The 15,893-nt window shown below is 48.6% G+C and overlaps 2 protein-coding genes across 2 annotated transcripts in view; one reads left to right on the top strand and one right to left on the bottom strand.

The window, feature by feature from the left end:
- The window catches only part of LOC142818159 (cytochrome P450 4B1-like), a 33,631-nt gene extending 31,432 nt beyond the window's left edge, over positions 1 to 2,199 (bottom strand). Inside the window, exon 1 of the mRNA XM_014575193.4 lies at positions 1,998 to 2,199. Within this exon, the coding sequence (XP_014430679.3) occupies positions 1,998 to 2,183 (186 nt within the window). The 5' untranslated portion in view covers positions 2,184 to 2,199. The remainder of the gene's footprint in view (positions 1 to 1,997) is intronic.
- The window catches only part of LOC102451250 (cytochrome P450 4B1-like), a 113,748-nt gene that overhangs the window by 39,896 nt on the left and 57,959 nt on the right, over positions 1 to 15,893 (top strand). The window lies entirely within an intron of this gene.

Here is a 15,893-nt window from a genome sequence, read left to right as displayed (position 1 = left end):
CCCCTCCTGCCGTCGTCAGGAGCTGCAGGGCGCACCAGCGCCAATGAACCGGAGCCACCGGCAGGGACCGCGGGGAAGAACCCCACTTAAAGGGACAGGCAACCTCTGGGCTCGCAGATCCCCCGCACTCGGCTGAGCGGGGTGATCGCGCCCAAAGGCGTTAAATTGGACTAGACTCCGGGACCAACGGGCCGGAGGCCGGCGACGGGGTCTGCTGAACCCCTGTCCCGGGGCGGGAGAGGGTGATCGCACCCCGCGGCGGACACAAGCATCCTAAGGTGCTACAGGACTACTCATTGTTCCTACACAGAGGATGCCTTTTAAGTGAAGGCCAGAAACTTTTCACGTGACTTCTATTCAATCAGAACACCAAAGTCCTGATCTTGGAAGGCAGGTTTAATGATAAGCAGATGAGGAGTCTGTGTCAAGTTTAGTTCTTAAAGACTAGAGCTCAAAATTGGACGTAATTCTTACTGTGACTACATTGTCCAGGCTATAACTGGACAAGATCAGCGGAAGCTAAGCAACGGAAGCTAAGGTAGCAGGTTGAGACAGTCTCACCCAGATACCAGTCATAGTTTATGGTTTCCTGGGACTGAAAAGGGGCACTTATGTTTGGGACCTTTCACCCACACAGGATTGTAGGAAAAATACCCTCAAATGCAGCAGTTGCATCAGTATATAAAAGTCCCCAAATAATTGGTTCAGGCTGAGTTGACTAATTAGGATATAGAATGTAATAATGACTGCAAAGGCCCATGGCAATGAATTGACATGTAAGTTAATAAGTTGAGAGCAGTAAGTTAATAAGTTGAGAGCAATGATACATTGACCTCAAAGGACACTTCAACATTAGAAACATCCCCTACTGAATATGCATCGAACATATTATCGTCAGCTTAAAATAGTATAAAAGTGGAACCCCCGCCTAGGGATGAGAGGGAGAGAAGATGCAGTCCTTGAAAAGGCCAGAAGGACGGTCCCTGGTGATGGGGAAGGTGAAGATAATGAGAAATGATGGGCTAACACCTAAGAGTGTTCTAGAACAGTGTTTCTTAAACTTTTTAAGACTGAGGAACACCAAACAATAATTTTTTTAATGAGGAACACCAAAGATTTTTTGTTGAGCAAGAAAAAAAAGTCAGGGGTAAAGTGATTGAGCAAAAAAAAAAAAAAAGTCACCTGCCCCTTTAAGGGCAGCCATTTTGAATTGTTGTTCTCCACGGCACACCTCCAGCTGCCTTGTGGCACACCGGTGTTCCCCGGAACACAGTTTAAGAAACACTGGTCTAGAAGGAATGATGTAAGTATATAATATGGAAATATGAACGTATATTCCCTGTCTTATGAAACTGGGATGTTTGTGACTGTGCTAACCGTATTAATCAACTATAAATATTGTAAATATACAAGAGTTTCTATAGTGTGAGTGTTGCAACCATGCACATCAGGGTTCGCAATCATAGAATAATTGAATACTGGGCCTGATCCTGGGACAAAGAACCTGTCAACCCTAAAGGTGGGTCATTAGAATTTAAACATCATCTTAGATCAGGCTACAAGGGAGAGTCTGCAGAACTGGAATTCATCTACAGATTTGATACCATTACACTGAGCTTGAACAAAGACATCAACAGGGTGGTGCCTCCCAAAGCCGACTTCTCCTGCCGTTAACATCTGGCTTTCCACATCAATAGGTATGACGGGGGCACATCCAGCCCACTTAATTAGCCTCATTAACACAGATCCTACAATTGACAGGTATTTCTTCTGCTTTTATATATATTCCTTGGTTTCTGTTATTTTCGCCCACCGAGGATGACCCCCATCCCGAGCTTTCACACTTTCTGTGTGGTCACCTGAGCTGCCAGGACCCTTTCCTAACAAACAGATTCACCCTCCCCCCCACGTGCTGTATTTACCTTCTCCCCACCTGTGCCCTGTTGAAACTAATCGGGATGGTGCACCTAAGGGTATAACCCCACGTCTTTCCCTACCTGAGTGTAGTGGCCGTACAGCCAGTGGCTGGGGGCACCCGGGAAGCTCTCCAAAGCTTTGAGGAGCTGCTGTCTCTTGTGGTAAAGCTGGGTCACTTTCAGCAGCACGCAGATGAGGCAAAGCCCCGGCGCCAGGTACAAAAGCAGAGAGGAAGGGTTTGCTATTTTCTCCAGCACAGAAGCCATGGCCCTGCCTTCTCTGGGGCCCTGACAGGCTCTGAATCTCTCCCTGCACTCACATGCCTTTTGTGTTGTCCGGGGAACCAATGGTGAAAGTGACAGAATTCCCGCCCCCTGCACGCCTCCCGGCTTGTGTAGAAAGCTGAGTGCTGTGTTACCTGCTGGGACTGTACAGCAGGGAGAGAGCTGGGAAAACCTCACCAGCGATTGGCCAGGGTTGGCTTGGCAGAAGACCCAGCTTCTGTAGAGTCCTTTCCTCCTACTTGAGGTGTCTAGCAGCTTCCTAAGGAAACCTCCCGTTAAGAAGGATAAGGAAAAGTCTTCCCCCATGGGCAGGTTATCCGGGCACTGCAGGATTTCCTGCTCCTTTCCTCACAAGTAGCTGGTGCTGACCAAGATATTGGGAGAGGAGGATGCTGAGCTGTATGGACCTCTGGCCTGATCCGGTCCATATTCCATCCAGTCCTGTGTTGCATGGTAGAAGGGGTGCAGCCACCCACAAGGCCAGCTAGGTGTTTGTGTGTGGGTGTGGGGGGGGAATCAGGAGGTTGTCTCCCCATTGAAAACGTGGTTCTGGCCTTCATCACCCCCCCAAGGATTACCCATCTTCCTCTTCAGCACAGGGATTTGGGGGGATGGCCCTTTGGACATCCAAGATCTATTGTAGCAGGGATCTCACCGTAAGGGAGTGGTCCCCTACCAGTGAGCATGCACCCTCTGGGGCATGGAGAAATGCACACTATGGTCCAGGCCAGCCCCCACTGGGCACGGGGAGGGAACACCACCCAGTCCTTCTCTGCTCCCAGCTCCACTCCAAACAAAGCGCCGACTGCAGCTCTGCTTCTGTCCCTGAGCACGGTCCTTCCCCAACTGCAGCTCCCTTCCCTGTTCCTGACTGCGGCTCCAGCCCTCGGCTCCCAGCCCTGGCTCTCGACTGTGGCTCCAGGGTGGGAGTGGGGGGCAAGGAACAGGTGGGGGAGGTGTGGCCAAAACCATTTGGTGACCCCTACCCTAGGTGAACATCTCTGGTGCTGTATTGTCCTCTGGATGTGTGTAGGTGAGCTCAGAGCCGCTACACTCGACCCTTTTAATGACACTAATCACAATTCAAATTCAGGAGCACAACCAGCACTGCACTAGGAACTGTACATAACAAAAGAAGAGACAACCCCTTCCCCGAAGTGCTTACAATGTCAGTAGACAAGGCAGACCAATGGTGGGAGAGCAATAGCATTAACATGTCCGGTTACAGCCAAAACACTCAGTCCCAACAATATCAAGTGACTTGCCCAAGGTCACAGGCAGCTGTGGCAGAAATAGGAACGGAACCCAGGCCTGCTGACATCTGGGGAAATGCTGGAAGCATAAGGCTCTCCTTTATCCCCTAGAAAATCGAGGGTGTGTCCTATACCTGCAGCTGGGCTGTGCCGGCTGACATGCTCATGGGGCTCAGGCTATGGGGCTGGTTAATTGCTGTGAAGCTGGGCAGATGGTGCACCACAAGGCATCCCCACTGAGAGCAATTGACGTGTGTGCTCTGATGGTGGTGGAAAGAGTCACAGTGATGGGCTAGTAGGCATCTCCCTGGAATGTGAGCACTTCCTGCGACAACCTCACCACCATAATAACATACGAACGGCCAGAATGGATCAGACTAAAGGTCCATCTAGCCCAGTGTCCTGTCTCCTGACAGTGGCCAGTGCCAGATTCCCCAGAGGGAATGAACAGAACAGGGACTCATCCGGTGATCCCTTTCCTGTCGCCTTGTAGGAGAGCCTGAATGGCCCTCCCTTGACCAGAACAATGTCTGCTATGCTAGGCCTCGTCCTTATCCAAAGTATGGATCTCTAACAAACTGCCCTAGGCCTGATTCAAATCTGGCCACACGTATATGCACGCACACAGGCCAGGCCAAAAAGGGCAGGAGGAAATCAGGAGTGCTCGCCCAATTATGCATAACTTGTACAGGACAGTGAGACCAGGCCAAAAAGACCAAAAACAACCTGGTACTAGGACATCCCATTTTTTGATAAGAGAAAAACTCCAGAGACAGATGAAAACTATTAATGAAGCGTGTTTGCAATATTTTTGGCACAGTAAAATGTATCCTAGATATTGGCATAATAGGTACCTTATGCAAAATGTAATTAATTGGTAGATATTACTAAACCGACCAAGTCTCATGTAAATATAGGGGTAGAAGATCTAATCAGTGGCAGGGATTGGGTAAGGTGTCCCCACTGTGTTACTCACTGCAACAAGAAGGTGAACCAGTTACTACTGCCCAGTGCATTGTGGACACCTCTGCGTGTGGGGAAAGAAAGAGGCCATGACCTCCCATCTGACAATCGTAAGGGTAACAGCATCGGAACTGTGTGTGTGTGTGATTCATAGGAGTAAGTACAGGCAGTCCCCGGGTTACGTACAAGATAGGGACTGTAGGTTTGTTCTTAAGTTGAATCTGTATGTAAGTCGGAACTGGTACATATTGTAGGGGAAACTCTAGCCAAACATTTCTCCAGAGCTCAGTTTTACTCTCCCACACCTCACTTCCCTCAGTCCTTTATTCTCAAGCTGAGGTGTCTGCTGAGAAAAGCCGCTCCGCGTCTCCCTGGTCTACTCGTGGGGGGGGGGGGGGCGCTAGCTTCGCGTCTCCCTGGTCTGCTGGGGGGAAGCAGCTAGTTCGGGATTGCCTCACCCCATTTGTAAGTAGGGATCCGATGTAAGTTGGATCCATGTAACCCGGGGACTGCCTGTATATGTATGTTCATATTGTTATAATTAAGCACCTTGTGTATTGTCCTAGGTAAAGGTGTTGTTGTATTGTCTGTGCTACCTATCCCTTGTATTGAAATTGATCGGTGTCACTTTGCATGGCTTTCCTTTACTATTCTGTGCACAATAAAGTTAACGAGTTTATCTGAGGTGTTTTTACTGGTTCCTCTCGTATCTAAAAACCGAACCACACAACATTTGGCGTCGTGAACAGGATACGAGGGGACTCAGAGCACCTAGAGCGTAAAGGCATCATGCCATTGTTTAAATGGACACGGGGGTCAAAAGACCAGGATCGGGGACTGTTGCCAGCCTGGCCTCCTGGCAACCCCTGGACTGCTCTTGCCTGACTCCTTGCTCAAAACCACCCACCAATCGGTTGGGATAAGGATGAAGTGCAGGCAATGTGGCAAAAACCTGAGGATCTGGCAGACATGCCGAAGGGAGTGAAAAAGGGGAAAAAGTCTCAGGTTGAATGACCCCCCAATTTCCTGGCTCTTACTAACTGCCCTGGAGACAGGAGATCAGCACATGGATCAGGTTGTTAGTGAAAGAAATAAATTGCACCTCTGATTAGAACAAGCAGAAAACACCACCCAGCTGCTCAGGCAGAGTATGAGAGAAGCACAAACTTTTGCAGACAGGCAGGAGAGGAAGTTAAGTAAACTCCTGGTATCAGCAGGGAGACAGATGACTGAAAAATGTGTTGCTACCTTTAAGAAAAATAAAATGGGTAACACTATGCAGACAGGGTGATTGGGACCCGGAGGACTGGGATGGGAACATCTGGAGTGATGAGGAGGAGGCAGATGAAGTAGATCATGCCTCCCAAACAGATGAGTCCAGGAGCAGGATCCTGTAACACCTCATGCTCCCTTGCTCCAGTGGTTAGTATAATGAAAGAACAGGAGACAGATAAAGGTACAAAAACTACCATAACTAGGAATTTCACTGTCCCCGAATTACAGGATTTGCAGCAGTAAATGAGCCGGAAACCAAAGGAGACAGTCTCCAAATGGTTACTCCGTGTATATGATCAGGGGGCGGATAGCATAGCACTGGGGAAGGTTGAGGTGAGGGTCCTGGGTAAACTTTCCCCCGACCCTGTAGTACATCGGGTCTTTAGGGGGTCCCATGGGGAGCTGTGGGCCATGCTATGAAAAGCTGTGCGGGCTAGATACGATTCCATAGAGGTTATGGATGAGCCCAGTCCCAAGTGCGATTCATGGGTCACAGGGGGAGAAGCCCTCTGCGAGATCGCGGTGGGGTAATCCTATTTAGTGATAATGAAAACCTTAAAGATCCTGATGAGGTAGAGGTCATGCCCTTGATGTTCCGCAAGCTTGTAAAAGGGGGTCCCCCAGGGCGCATGCGCCGGCATCCCAGGCCAGGGACGCCGGTTTCAAAAGCCGGTCGGCCGGGAGCCAGACGGCTTCCTGCCCGGTTGGCGAGGTGGCCGGTGCGGAGAGCGGAGGACGCGGCGGGACTGGCAGGTACTCCATGGCCGGCAGCGGAGGAACCCTGCAGCCGGAGAGGGTAAGTCTCACTCGGCGCCCCGCCGGACCAAGCGCGGCAGGACAGAACCAAAAGGGGCGGAGGAAGTAGCCCAGGACTGGGTCGGAAATCCCCAGGGACCAGTGAGTTGCGGCCGTAGCCCTCCCGGTCGGGCGGTGCATTTAGGACGCCCACCCTTAGGGTCCTGGGCTGGGACCTGGAGAGGGGGTGGGCCCAGGTCCCCCACCACCCCGATCGGTAACCAAAGGACTAATTGGGACAGCTGAACGTGACGATTCACCCCAATCCTGCGGGGTGGAACGCTACAGGTGCGCTTAATGGGGGCTGGTTGGCGCAGGAGCAAGCTTGGTTGGCATGACAGCAATGTGACCCGACTGGAATGTGGCAAACGAGCTGAGCGAATGGCTGTTTCCTTTCAGAGCAGTCAGGCCAGACTGCCCAGGGCAAAGCATCGTTCCTGTGAACCAGCGGGAGTAGCCAAGACTTGAATGTCTTCAATTTGCAACAGAGTGGCATGGCCTTGCGCAGGGCTAAAGCCAAAATAAGCTACGCAACTTGAGCTACGACAATTGTGTAGCTTACATCGAAATAACTTATTTCGGCTTTTGGCACTGCCTACACAGGGTTAAATGAGGGTTACAGGAGTTGGAGTAAGATGTCCTCCAGCTTGACATTGTTTCAACATTATGTCAAAATACCTGCTTGTAGTGTAGACGCGGCCTATTTTATTTTGGAATAACATTCATTATTCTGAAATAAAGCTGCTGTGTAGATATAGTTCGAGATACTGAGTTACAATCATGGAATCATAGAACTGGAAGGAACCTCGAGAAGTCATCGAGTCCAGTCCCCTGCCCTCACAGCAGGACCAAGCACCATCTAGATCATCCCTGATAGATGTCTATCTAATCTGTTCTTAAATATCTCCAGTGATGGAGATTCCACAACCTCCCTAGGCAACTTATTTCAATGCTTAACCCCCCTGTCAGGAAGTTTTTCCTAATGTCCAATCTAAACCTCCCTTGCTGCAGTTTAAGCCCATTGCTTCTTGTCCTGTCCGCAGAGGCCAACGAGAACAGTTTTTCTCCCTTCTCCTTATAACATTGTTTTAGGTACTTGAAAACCGCTATCATGTCCCTTCTCAGTCTTTTCTTTTCTAAACTAAACAAGCCCAATTCTTTCAGTCTTCCCTCATAACTCATGTTTTCGAGACCTTTCTCATTCTTGTTGCTCTTCTCTGGACCTTCTCCAATTTCTTCACATCTTTCTTGAAATGTGGTGCCCAGAACTGAACACAATACTCCAACTGAAGCCTAATCAGCGCAAAGTAGAGCGGAAGAATGACTTCTCGTGTCTTGCTCACAACACTCCTGTTAATGCCTCCCAGAATCATGTTTGCTTTTTTTGCAACAGCATCACACTGTTGACTCATATTTAGCTTGTGATCCACAATGACCCCTAGATCCCATTCTGCTGTACTCCTTCCCAGACCGTCACTTCCCATTCTGTATGTGTGAAACGGATTGTTCCTTCCTAAGTGAGGGACTTTGCATTTGTCCTTATTAAACTTCATCCTATTGACCTCAGACCATTTCTCCAGTTTGTCCAGATCATTTTGAATGATTACCCTATCCTCCAAAGCACTTGCAACCCCTCCCAGCTTGGTATCATCTGCAAACTTAATAAGGGTACTTTCTATGCCAATATCTAAATCGCTGATGAAGATATTGAACAGAACCAGTCCCATAACAGACCCCTGCGAAACCCCACTTGTTATGCTGACGTGAGCTAAGGAATAGAACTTAAGTCCCATGTCTCAGTCTGAACTCTGGTTTCTCCGCTTTCCTGCATTTCACTCACATGTTTTCAGTTACTGTCCTAGCTGTTTTTTGTGAGTTAGCTATTAAACACAATCCCTCGTGGCATGACACATATTTCTGCTTCCCTCATGACTATCACCAGCAATATGAGGTAAAGGAGAATGAAATATGATAGGACAGAGCGAACCAGGGCACCGTGTGAATCACAAGAGGCTTAGGATCAGTGGAATTCTGTGGAGACCAGAAATATATTATTTGGGTGAAAAGATACAGAACGTGAATAAGGTGCTACTCGGCTGTCAAAATCTGGTCCCATGTCAGTCAAACAATGGTTAGAATTGCTGCTAAGCTTTAATAATGATTTTGTTAGCAGCTAAGCCTTATAGGAAAACCTGTTACTTTCATATTAAGGTTCCATTCTTAGGCCAGGTCTATACTAGACCCGGAAGGTCGGCTTAAGGTATGCACCTCAACAGCTGGAGGTTGATGGGACCAAACACTCCCATTGGCTTCCCTTACTCCTCATGCGGAATAGGAGTAAGGGAAACCGTCGAGGGAAGCTGATGGCACCCATGGTCAGGAAACTGAATGCTGATTGGTGCTGCCATCAGCATTTGATTTAGTGGGTCCTTACTAGACCTGCTAAATTGAATGCCATCAGATGGATTTCTGACATTGCAAGTGAAGATGTGGCCTAAGTTTCTAAGGGTATATCTACACTACCCCACTAGTTCGAACTAGCGGGGGTAATGTAGTCATCTGCAGTTGCAAATGAAGCCTGGGATTTGAATTTCCCGGGCTTCATTTGCATGAAGCCAGCCGGCGCCATTTTTAAATGCCGGCTAGTTCGGACCCCGTGCCGCGCGGCTACACGCAGCACGGACTAGCTAGTTCAGATTAGGCTTCTAATCCGAACTAGCTAGTCCGTGCCGCGTGTAGCCGCGCATGGAACGAGGCGTACAGCTAGTTCGGATTAGAAGCCTAATCTGAACTAGCTAGTCCATGCCGCATGTAGCCGCGCGGCACGGGGTCCGAACTAGCTGGCATTTAAAAATGGCGCCGGCCGGCTTCATGCAAATGAAGCTGGGAAATTCAAATCCCGGGCTTCATTTGCAACTGCGGATGACTACATTACCCCCGCTAGTTCGAACTAGCGGGGTAGTGTAGACATACCCTAAAGGATTAATAAATGATTGACAGACATAGTGAGCATGTAGCAGAGAGAAGTAGCACGTGTTGGTATAGGGAGTTATGGACACATCAGAAAAAAGGCACAATAGATGGCTATAAGCAACCAATGGATCTCTTAGGGTCAGGGGCGGATATAGGGCAGGGCGAATGGGGTGGCTGTCCCAGGCCCCGCGCTTCAAAAAGCCCCGCGCATGCGCCGTGGCAAAGGGGGCCCCGCGAAATTATGCTGCCAGGGGCCCCACAAAACGGTCATCTGCCCCTGCTTAGGGTATATCTAAACTGCAAAGTTTTGTCAGAGAAATTGCCATTTTTCCAACAAAACTTGAGGAATATCCACACTGCAATTGCGTTCCTCTGCAAGAAAATCGAAAAAACAGAGGGGGTGTTCTGGCATTAGTAATCCTCATTTGAAAGAGCTCTTTTGCAAAAAGGCATGTGCGGATGGGGAAGAGGGAGTTCTTTGCAAGAAGAGGAAAGAGGAAAAAATACAGGTGCTCTGGGGGCCATTCCATTCATAGCAATCACAGCTTACATGCGAGAGAGCATCCATTCAGTCTGAACGCTTTCTTTCGAAAAAGCAAATCACTTTTTTGATTCACTTTTGCAGTGTGGACACTCTCTTTCGGAGGAAGTTTTTCTAAAAGAAGCTTGCAGTCTAAACGTTACCTTAGAGTCCTCTAGAACAATTGACAAGCTACTTATGAAAACATCAGTTCTTTCTAATAATTGAACATTGATAAACAGAGCCTTAGGGTACGTCTAGATTACAGACCTTTTCCAAAATCCTGGAGAGAACCTGGAAAAGCTCTGCCACTTCCAAGGAATGCATCCACTTTTCTGGAAAAAAAATGTTGGAAAAGCAGACACATTTTGTCAGTATTCCTATAAATCTCGTTTTACGAGGAAGCAGGATGTTCCAAAAGAGGGTTTTTTTCAGACATTTGGTCCCGTGTAGACAGGCCAAATGTCAGAAAAGCCTCTTTCGGAAGTAAATCAGAAAAAAATGCAATTTGCATACCACAAATTGCATTTCTTTTTCCGATTTATCTTTGTAGTCTAGACACAGCCTTAGTAAAAACAAGTGAGCACTATTCTGTATATTTAGAGCATGTGTTTCTCATTTATTCATCCATCTATCCAAATTCATTCCCATCACCATGCCACAAGAGTGCTGGGAAATAGCCAAAATGAGTTGGTTATGTTCAAAACCACTCCCAATAAATGCATCACTTCTCAAGCAGGGATTTTCCTGCTTGTGTCTGCTCTGACTTGCCCTTTCCTTTAGGGGTATTGACTTTAGCCCCTGATTCTCGTTATGTGTAGAACGCTACAGCAGATTATTTAATTATTTAATCAAGGTTTGTCTTCAATGCCGAGTTACTGCCAAGTTATAACTCGAGTGTTGCCCCCGACTCACATCTTACACTGAAAAAACCCTATAATTTGAGCATAGTGGTGCCTTTCAGCTCAGTAGGCTGGCCTATGGAGGGAGGGGCTACCCCTGTAGGGAACACAATAGTCATATTCCAGGCATATGCCATGAGTCATCATGAGTGTGGGCGAGACTGATTGAAATGGGCCTGCCGGCTGCCTTTTCAGATGGCTCTAAACAGATCTCTTTGTCCACACAATTGCAGGCTTAAATCATTACAGACCCTGGAAATCAAGAGCCAGAACCTGCTTAGCTGGTGCAAACTGCCGTAACTGATTTAATTCTGTAGCAGTTTCCGTCTTAAAACAAAGGCATTTTCTTTGAATAGACGCTTTTCACTTCACCCTTACGTAAATCTCCATTTCTGAGACTTCTGTTTTACAGACAATAGCATTCAGTGGAACGATAACATGATCCCTCAGCTCTAAGATGTATTCTAATTTTGGACCCCACAGAGAAGGGAGGTGCGAGAAACAAGGCTTTGTGCTGTGCTTGCTTTATTGTTCTAGCTGAAGACCTGAGCTAACTAGAAAGTGAGGCATAACATGGAAAAGGAGAGAAGACTCAAAGATTTTGATCAGAGGTGGGCAATAAGTTTGTGTGGGGGGGAACTCCAAAATTTTGGAAAGTGGTCAAAGGCCACACTTTTCTGTGAAAGAGATGGGGGTGGGTGTGTCTAGGATAAAAGTTGGGAGCAGGAGGGTGCCCGGGGTAAGGGACTGGGGTGCAGGAGATGGTGTGAGGTCTGAGGGGGAGTTTGGGTGAAGGAGGGGGTTGTGACATGGGTCATAGGATTGGGGTATAAGGTCAGGGTGGGAATATGGGTGCAGGAGAGGATTCTGGCCTGGGGGAGGGGCTCTAGGAGGAAGTGCAGAGTCTGGGAGAGAATTGTGACCTGGGAGAAGGGAAAAAGCGGGTGCAGACTGCAGAGGGTTTGCGTGATGACTTGGGGCAGAGAATGGGGTGCAGGGTCTCGGAGGGTGTTTGGGTGCAGGAGAGGATTATGGGGGTACAGGATCTGGGAGGGGTTTGTGTAGGGACCTAGGGTAGGGGGGAGCAGAGGGTTTGGATGGTGACCTGGGGGAGGGAGTTAGGATGTATTTCTGTAAAGGTGTCTTTCTACGGGCTTTCCAAGTTGCTCCCAGTGTATTAGAAAGACCAGCAGAGATGGGTGAATATGGATAAAGCTAGAGGGAAACATAAGAACTAGTCCACATATAATTAAGTGTTGCTAATTCCAGCAAGCCCCCACAACTCTAATATTGGGCCACCAGAATTCTGGGCTACGCGCTCTGTGGGGCTCTCAGGGCTGAGGACCTTTCTCCCCCACCACTCTGATTGGTTATAGAGGAGCCAATAGGAGCAGCAGGAGGTGGTGCCAGAAAGGTAGCCATATTTACTCCTGGCCACAGGGCCTGAGGCAGCCTCAGAGGCCCCTGCTGCACAGGATGGGCCAAGACCCTAGAATATACAGAAATGGTGGAAGTGGAAACCCCCCTGTCATATCTCAATCCCCCAACCTAACACTTCAAGTATAGATATGGGGGCTGGCTAGCAGAATGAACTCTGTAAGAACCTGTCTCTGTAAGTTCCCAGAGACAAACTTGTCCGGTCTCAGTTTCCCTGAGACCCAAAAGAAAGACGATTGGTTTGCTGCCACCACCAAGTGTAAATAAAAAATATATAAAATAAGCCCTTTTCCATGGAAGAGATCACTTGGAATCCCCTCCCTGAGGCAAAGCTCTCCCTCTACCCCCAACCTCATTTTGCTTAGAGTTGGGAAAACAGAGGGAATCCGCAGAGAACAATGGGGCTCTGCTCCTCCCGGGCAACGTAGGCACATAGGTTTAAGGACACAAAAATCAGCCTATATCGGTTAATTAAAACAAAAAGAAAACACTTTTATTATTAAAACAAGACTACTGTTGCAAGCATAGTAAATGACTAGGTGTTAAAAGCCATGAATTGAAATAGACTCAGGGAGAATCCCCGGGCTGTAATCCTTAGTTACAAAAGAGAAAAACAATTAACCAGCTCAGACATGATTTCCAAACTCCCAAACAAGGAAAACAATAAAATCTGATGGATGACTTAAACTTTTCCTTACTTACACATTTCAAGGAGTCCATTCCTGGGAGAGCCCATCTCTCCTGCTACCTGGGGAAAAACTGCTCTGATCTAAAAAAACAAAGTAAGAGAGAGGAAACAAAACCCCTCTCTCAGTTCAAAATTCCTATCTGCATTTCATTGGCTGAATGCCTGGAGCCCCCTCCCTCAGGTGTATCTTCAGAGTTGCTTAACCCTTTCCTTACTCTCCAGGTAAGTCAGACTCTCCTTAGCAGCTCATATTCATCACATGCCCAGATCCCATAGATGCCACTGCATGGGCAGCCAGGGCTTGACCCTGCCTGGGTCACCATCCACCTGAAAGTCAGCCACATAGAGATGGACACCAGCCCAGCAACTTGAGTTCAAGCCCTGATGCCCCAATGAGGGAGTAAGGGCTTTGCAGTGGGGTAGGGGCTTTTACTGCTATCTCCATGTTAATCCTGTGGTCTGACACCCCTAGAGACTAGGCGGCTTGGCAGTGACCCATGTTGGTGAAGGAGGGGAAGAGAGCTAGTGATGGGGTGTTCACCCCACACTGTTACCCTGAAGAATGAGTCTTGGGATATTGCTATACAGACCTGCCTATTGCCCCATTACTCTTTTCTTCCGGAGGTAAAAGTTCCCAGGGCGGCTAAGGAAACACCAAAAGATATGAACATAACTTTCCCAAGCAATTTGTTGCAAGTAGTCACTTTGCAACAGTTTCCTGACTAATCTTAAATTGCTTGAAAGGTTGCATACATCAAATGCATTACACACATACACACCCTGGGGGGAGGGGGGAATCAAAATTTCCCACAAAATGAAATTTAAAAAATCATATTAATACAATTTTAAAAAATGGTTCTCCGATCATCAATAGTTTTTTGTTCCGACTTTCACTTTTAAATAAAAGGCCAAAAAAAAACAACACAAAGTAATTTGGAACTAAACAAAGCTAAACCTGCCAGTGGAGTAGAAAAGCACTGCAAGATTTTTTTCAAAGCAGAATTCTGTCAAAAGCACGAATTTCGGTTGAAATTTTCGCAGTGGGTTCTAGTCAAAACCATGGCTGTGCTTTACCATTGTAGGTGTAGTTTGGCTAAACACTTCTTTGTGGTTAACATAGAAAATATTCAGAGGGATAGCCAAGTTAGTCTTTAACAGGAAAAACTTAAACAACAAATAGTCTGGTAGCACTTTAAAGACTAACAAAACATGTAGATGGTATCATGAGCTTTCATGGGCACAGCCCACTTCTTCAGATGACCAGAGTGTTAGAAGTTCAGATCCAAGAATGAATTAGGGAAAGGGGGAGAGGAAGAAAAAATATAGAGAAGGAAGGAAAAAAGAGACAGTGAGTAGATAAGCTTCAGAGGGATAGCCGAGTGAGTCTGTAACAGGAAAGACTTAAAAACCAACATATAGTCCAGTAGTACCTTAAAGACTAAATAGTTATAAGAGGCTGATAAGCACTTGGAAAGGAAGATGGCCAACACCAATTCTACACTTAGAAAGGAAGATGAGGGAGTCGGGGTGGGAGGGACGGTGGAGCCACAGCTGTGTATTTTTATTGATAGGGTGACTATCCTGTTTTTAAGGGGACAGTCCCTTATTTAAGCCCTTTTACGGGTTCCCCCCCTTTTTAAAAAAATGGGCAAATTGTCCATATTTTCTATTCCAGTGCTCCCCCTGTTGGTCAGCCACTGTCAGCGCAGCCACAGCAGCCTCCTCTTTGTGGCTGGCATATGGATGCAGTGGGCGGTGGCCAGCAGGTGGCGCTCTCAGGCAGGGAGCGGAGGCAGAAAGCCAGGCAGCCAGTAGGAGGAGGGGCAGCCTGTGTGTGATGGAGGGGTGAGGATGAGGGTGTGGGGGGGAGGGGTGAAGGATTTGTGGCCCCTGCCCCATGTGCACCAAGGAGCAGGGTTTCCCGATGGGGAGGGTGTCTGCCAGGCCTTTTAGGTTTGGGGCTGAAGTCCCGATCCCGGGACACACACACAGGCTGTCCCAACCCTGAACTCTGCCCCCTCCAAGCCAGGAGAGGTAGAGCTGGAAGCAGGAGAGCTGAGGCCTGCATTCCCAGTGTTCCCTGTTGGGGAGAAGCCTCCAAAGCCCGTGGGCAGAGTTGCGGGACTCTCTAGCAAGCCAACAGCCCAGGGAACAGCTCCACTGCTCTTTCTCTCCCTGCCCCCTGGCCACGTTAGAGGCAGGAGCCCGAGCCATGGGGCAGCTGCTCCTCTGGATGTTGCCAGGGTGCTGATGCAGGGGGCTGAAGCAGCTCCTCAGCTCCCAGCCCTGTGTGCTCCCACAGCTGGGAAGAGCTGCAGGGGTGGGGGACCCGGCTCCATGGCTGGCAGAGCCCACAGGGAACAGGGGGACCCCCAGAGGGGAACCCTCATGGCAAACAGCCTCTAGTGACCCGTTCCCTGCACTCTGAGCTACCCCCTGGCTGCTCACAGCCTCTAGCTCCTCATGCCTGCAGGCAACCCTTAGTAACCCTCTGCCTGCATGCTAAGCTTCTCCCCTGTCCTCACACAGCCCTAGCTACCCATTCCCTGCACCCTGGGCTACGCTTTCCTGCACAGAGCCCCTCTCTACCACCTGCTTGCATCCTGAGCTACCCACCGTCCACACACAGCCCCTAGGCTCCCCTCCTTACACCCTGAGCTGCTTTCAAATTCCTTCCCTGGAACCTATCATTTGGAGCTGGCTTGAGCCCTGCTAGACCCTGCCCTCCCCTCCTACCCCGTCGAATATAAACTCATGCTATGTCTATGCACAAGGCTGTGCCATACAGCCCTGAGGCCTCCTTCTCCGGCTGGGCCCTAGAGTTTTTATAGAAGGATTGGTGGGGGCCAGAGGGGGGAGGGGAGCTCTGCCCTCAAGCCTTAAACA

Source organism: Pelodiscus sinensis, chromosome 9 (assembly GCF_052426305.1).
Source record: "Pelodiscus sinensis isolate ZL-2025 chromosome 9, ASM5242630v1, whole genome shotgun sequence".
Lineage (NCBI taxonomy): Eukaryota > Metazoa > Chordata > Testudines > Trionychidae > Pelodiscus > Pelodiscus sinensis.
The sequence above is the reverse complement of the archived record's forward strand: the minus strand, read 5'-3'. Positions and strand labels throughout refer to the sequence as shown.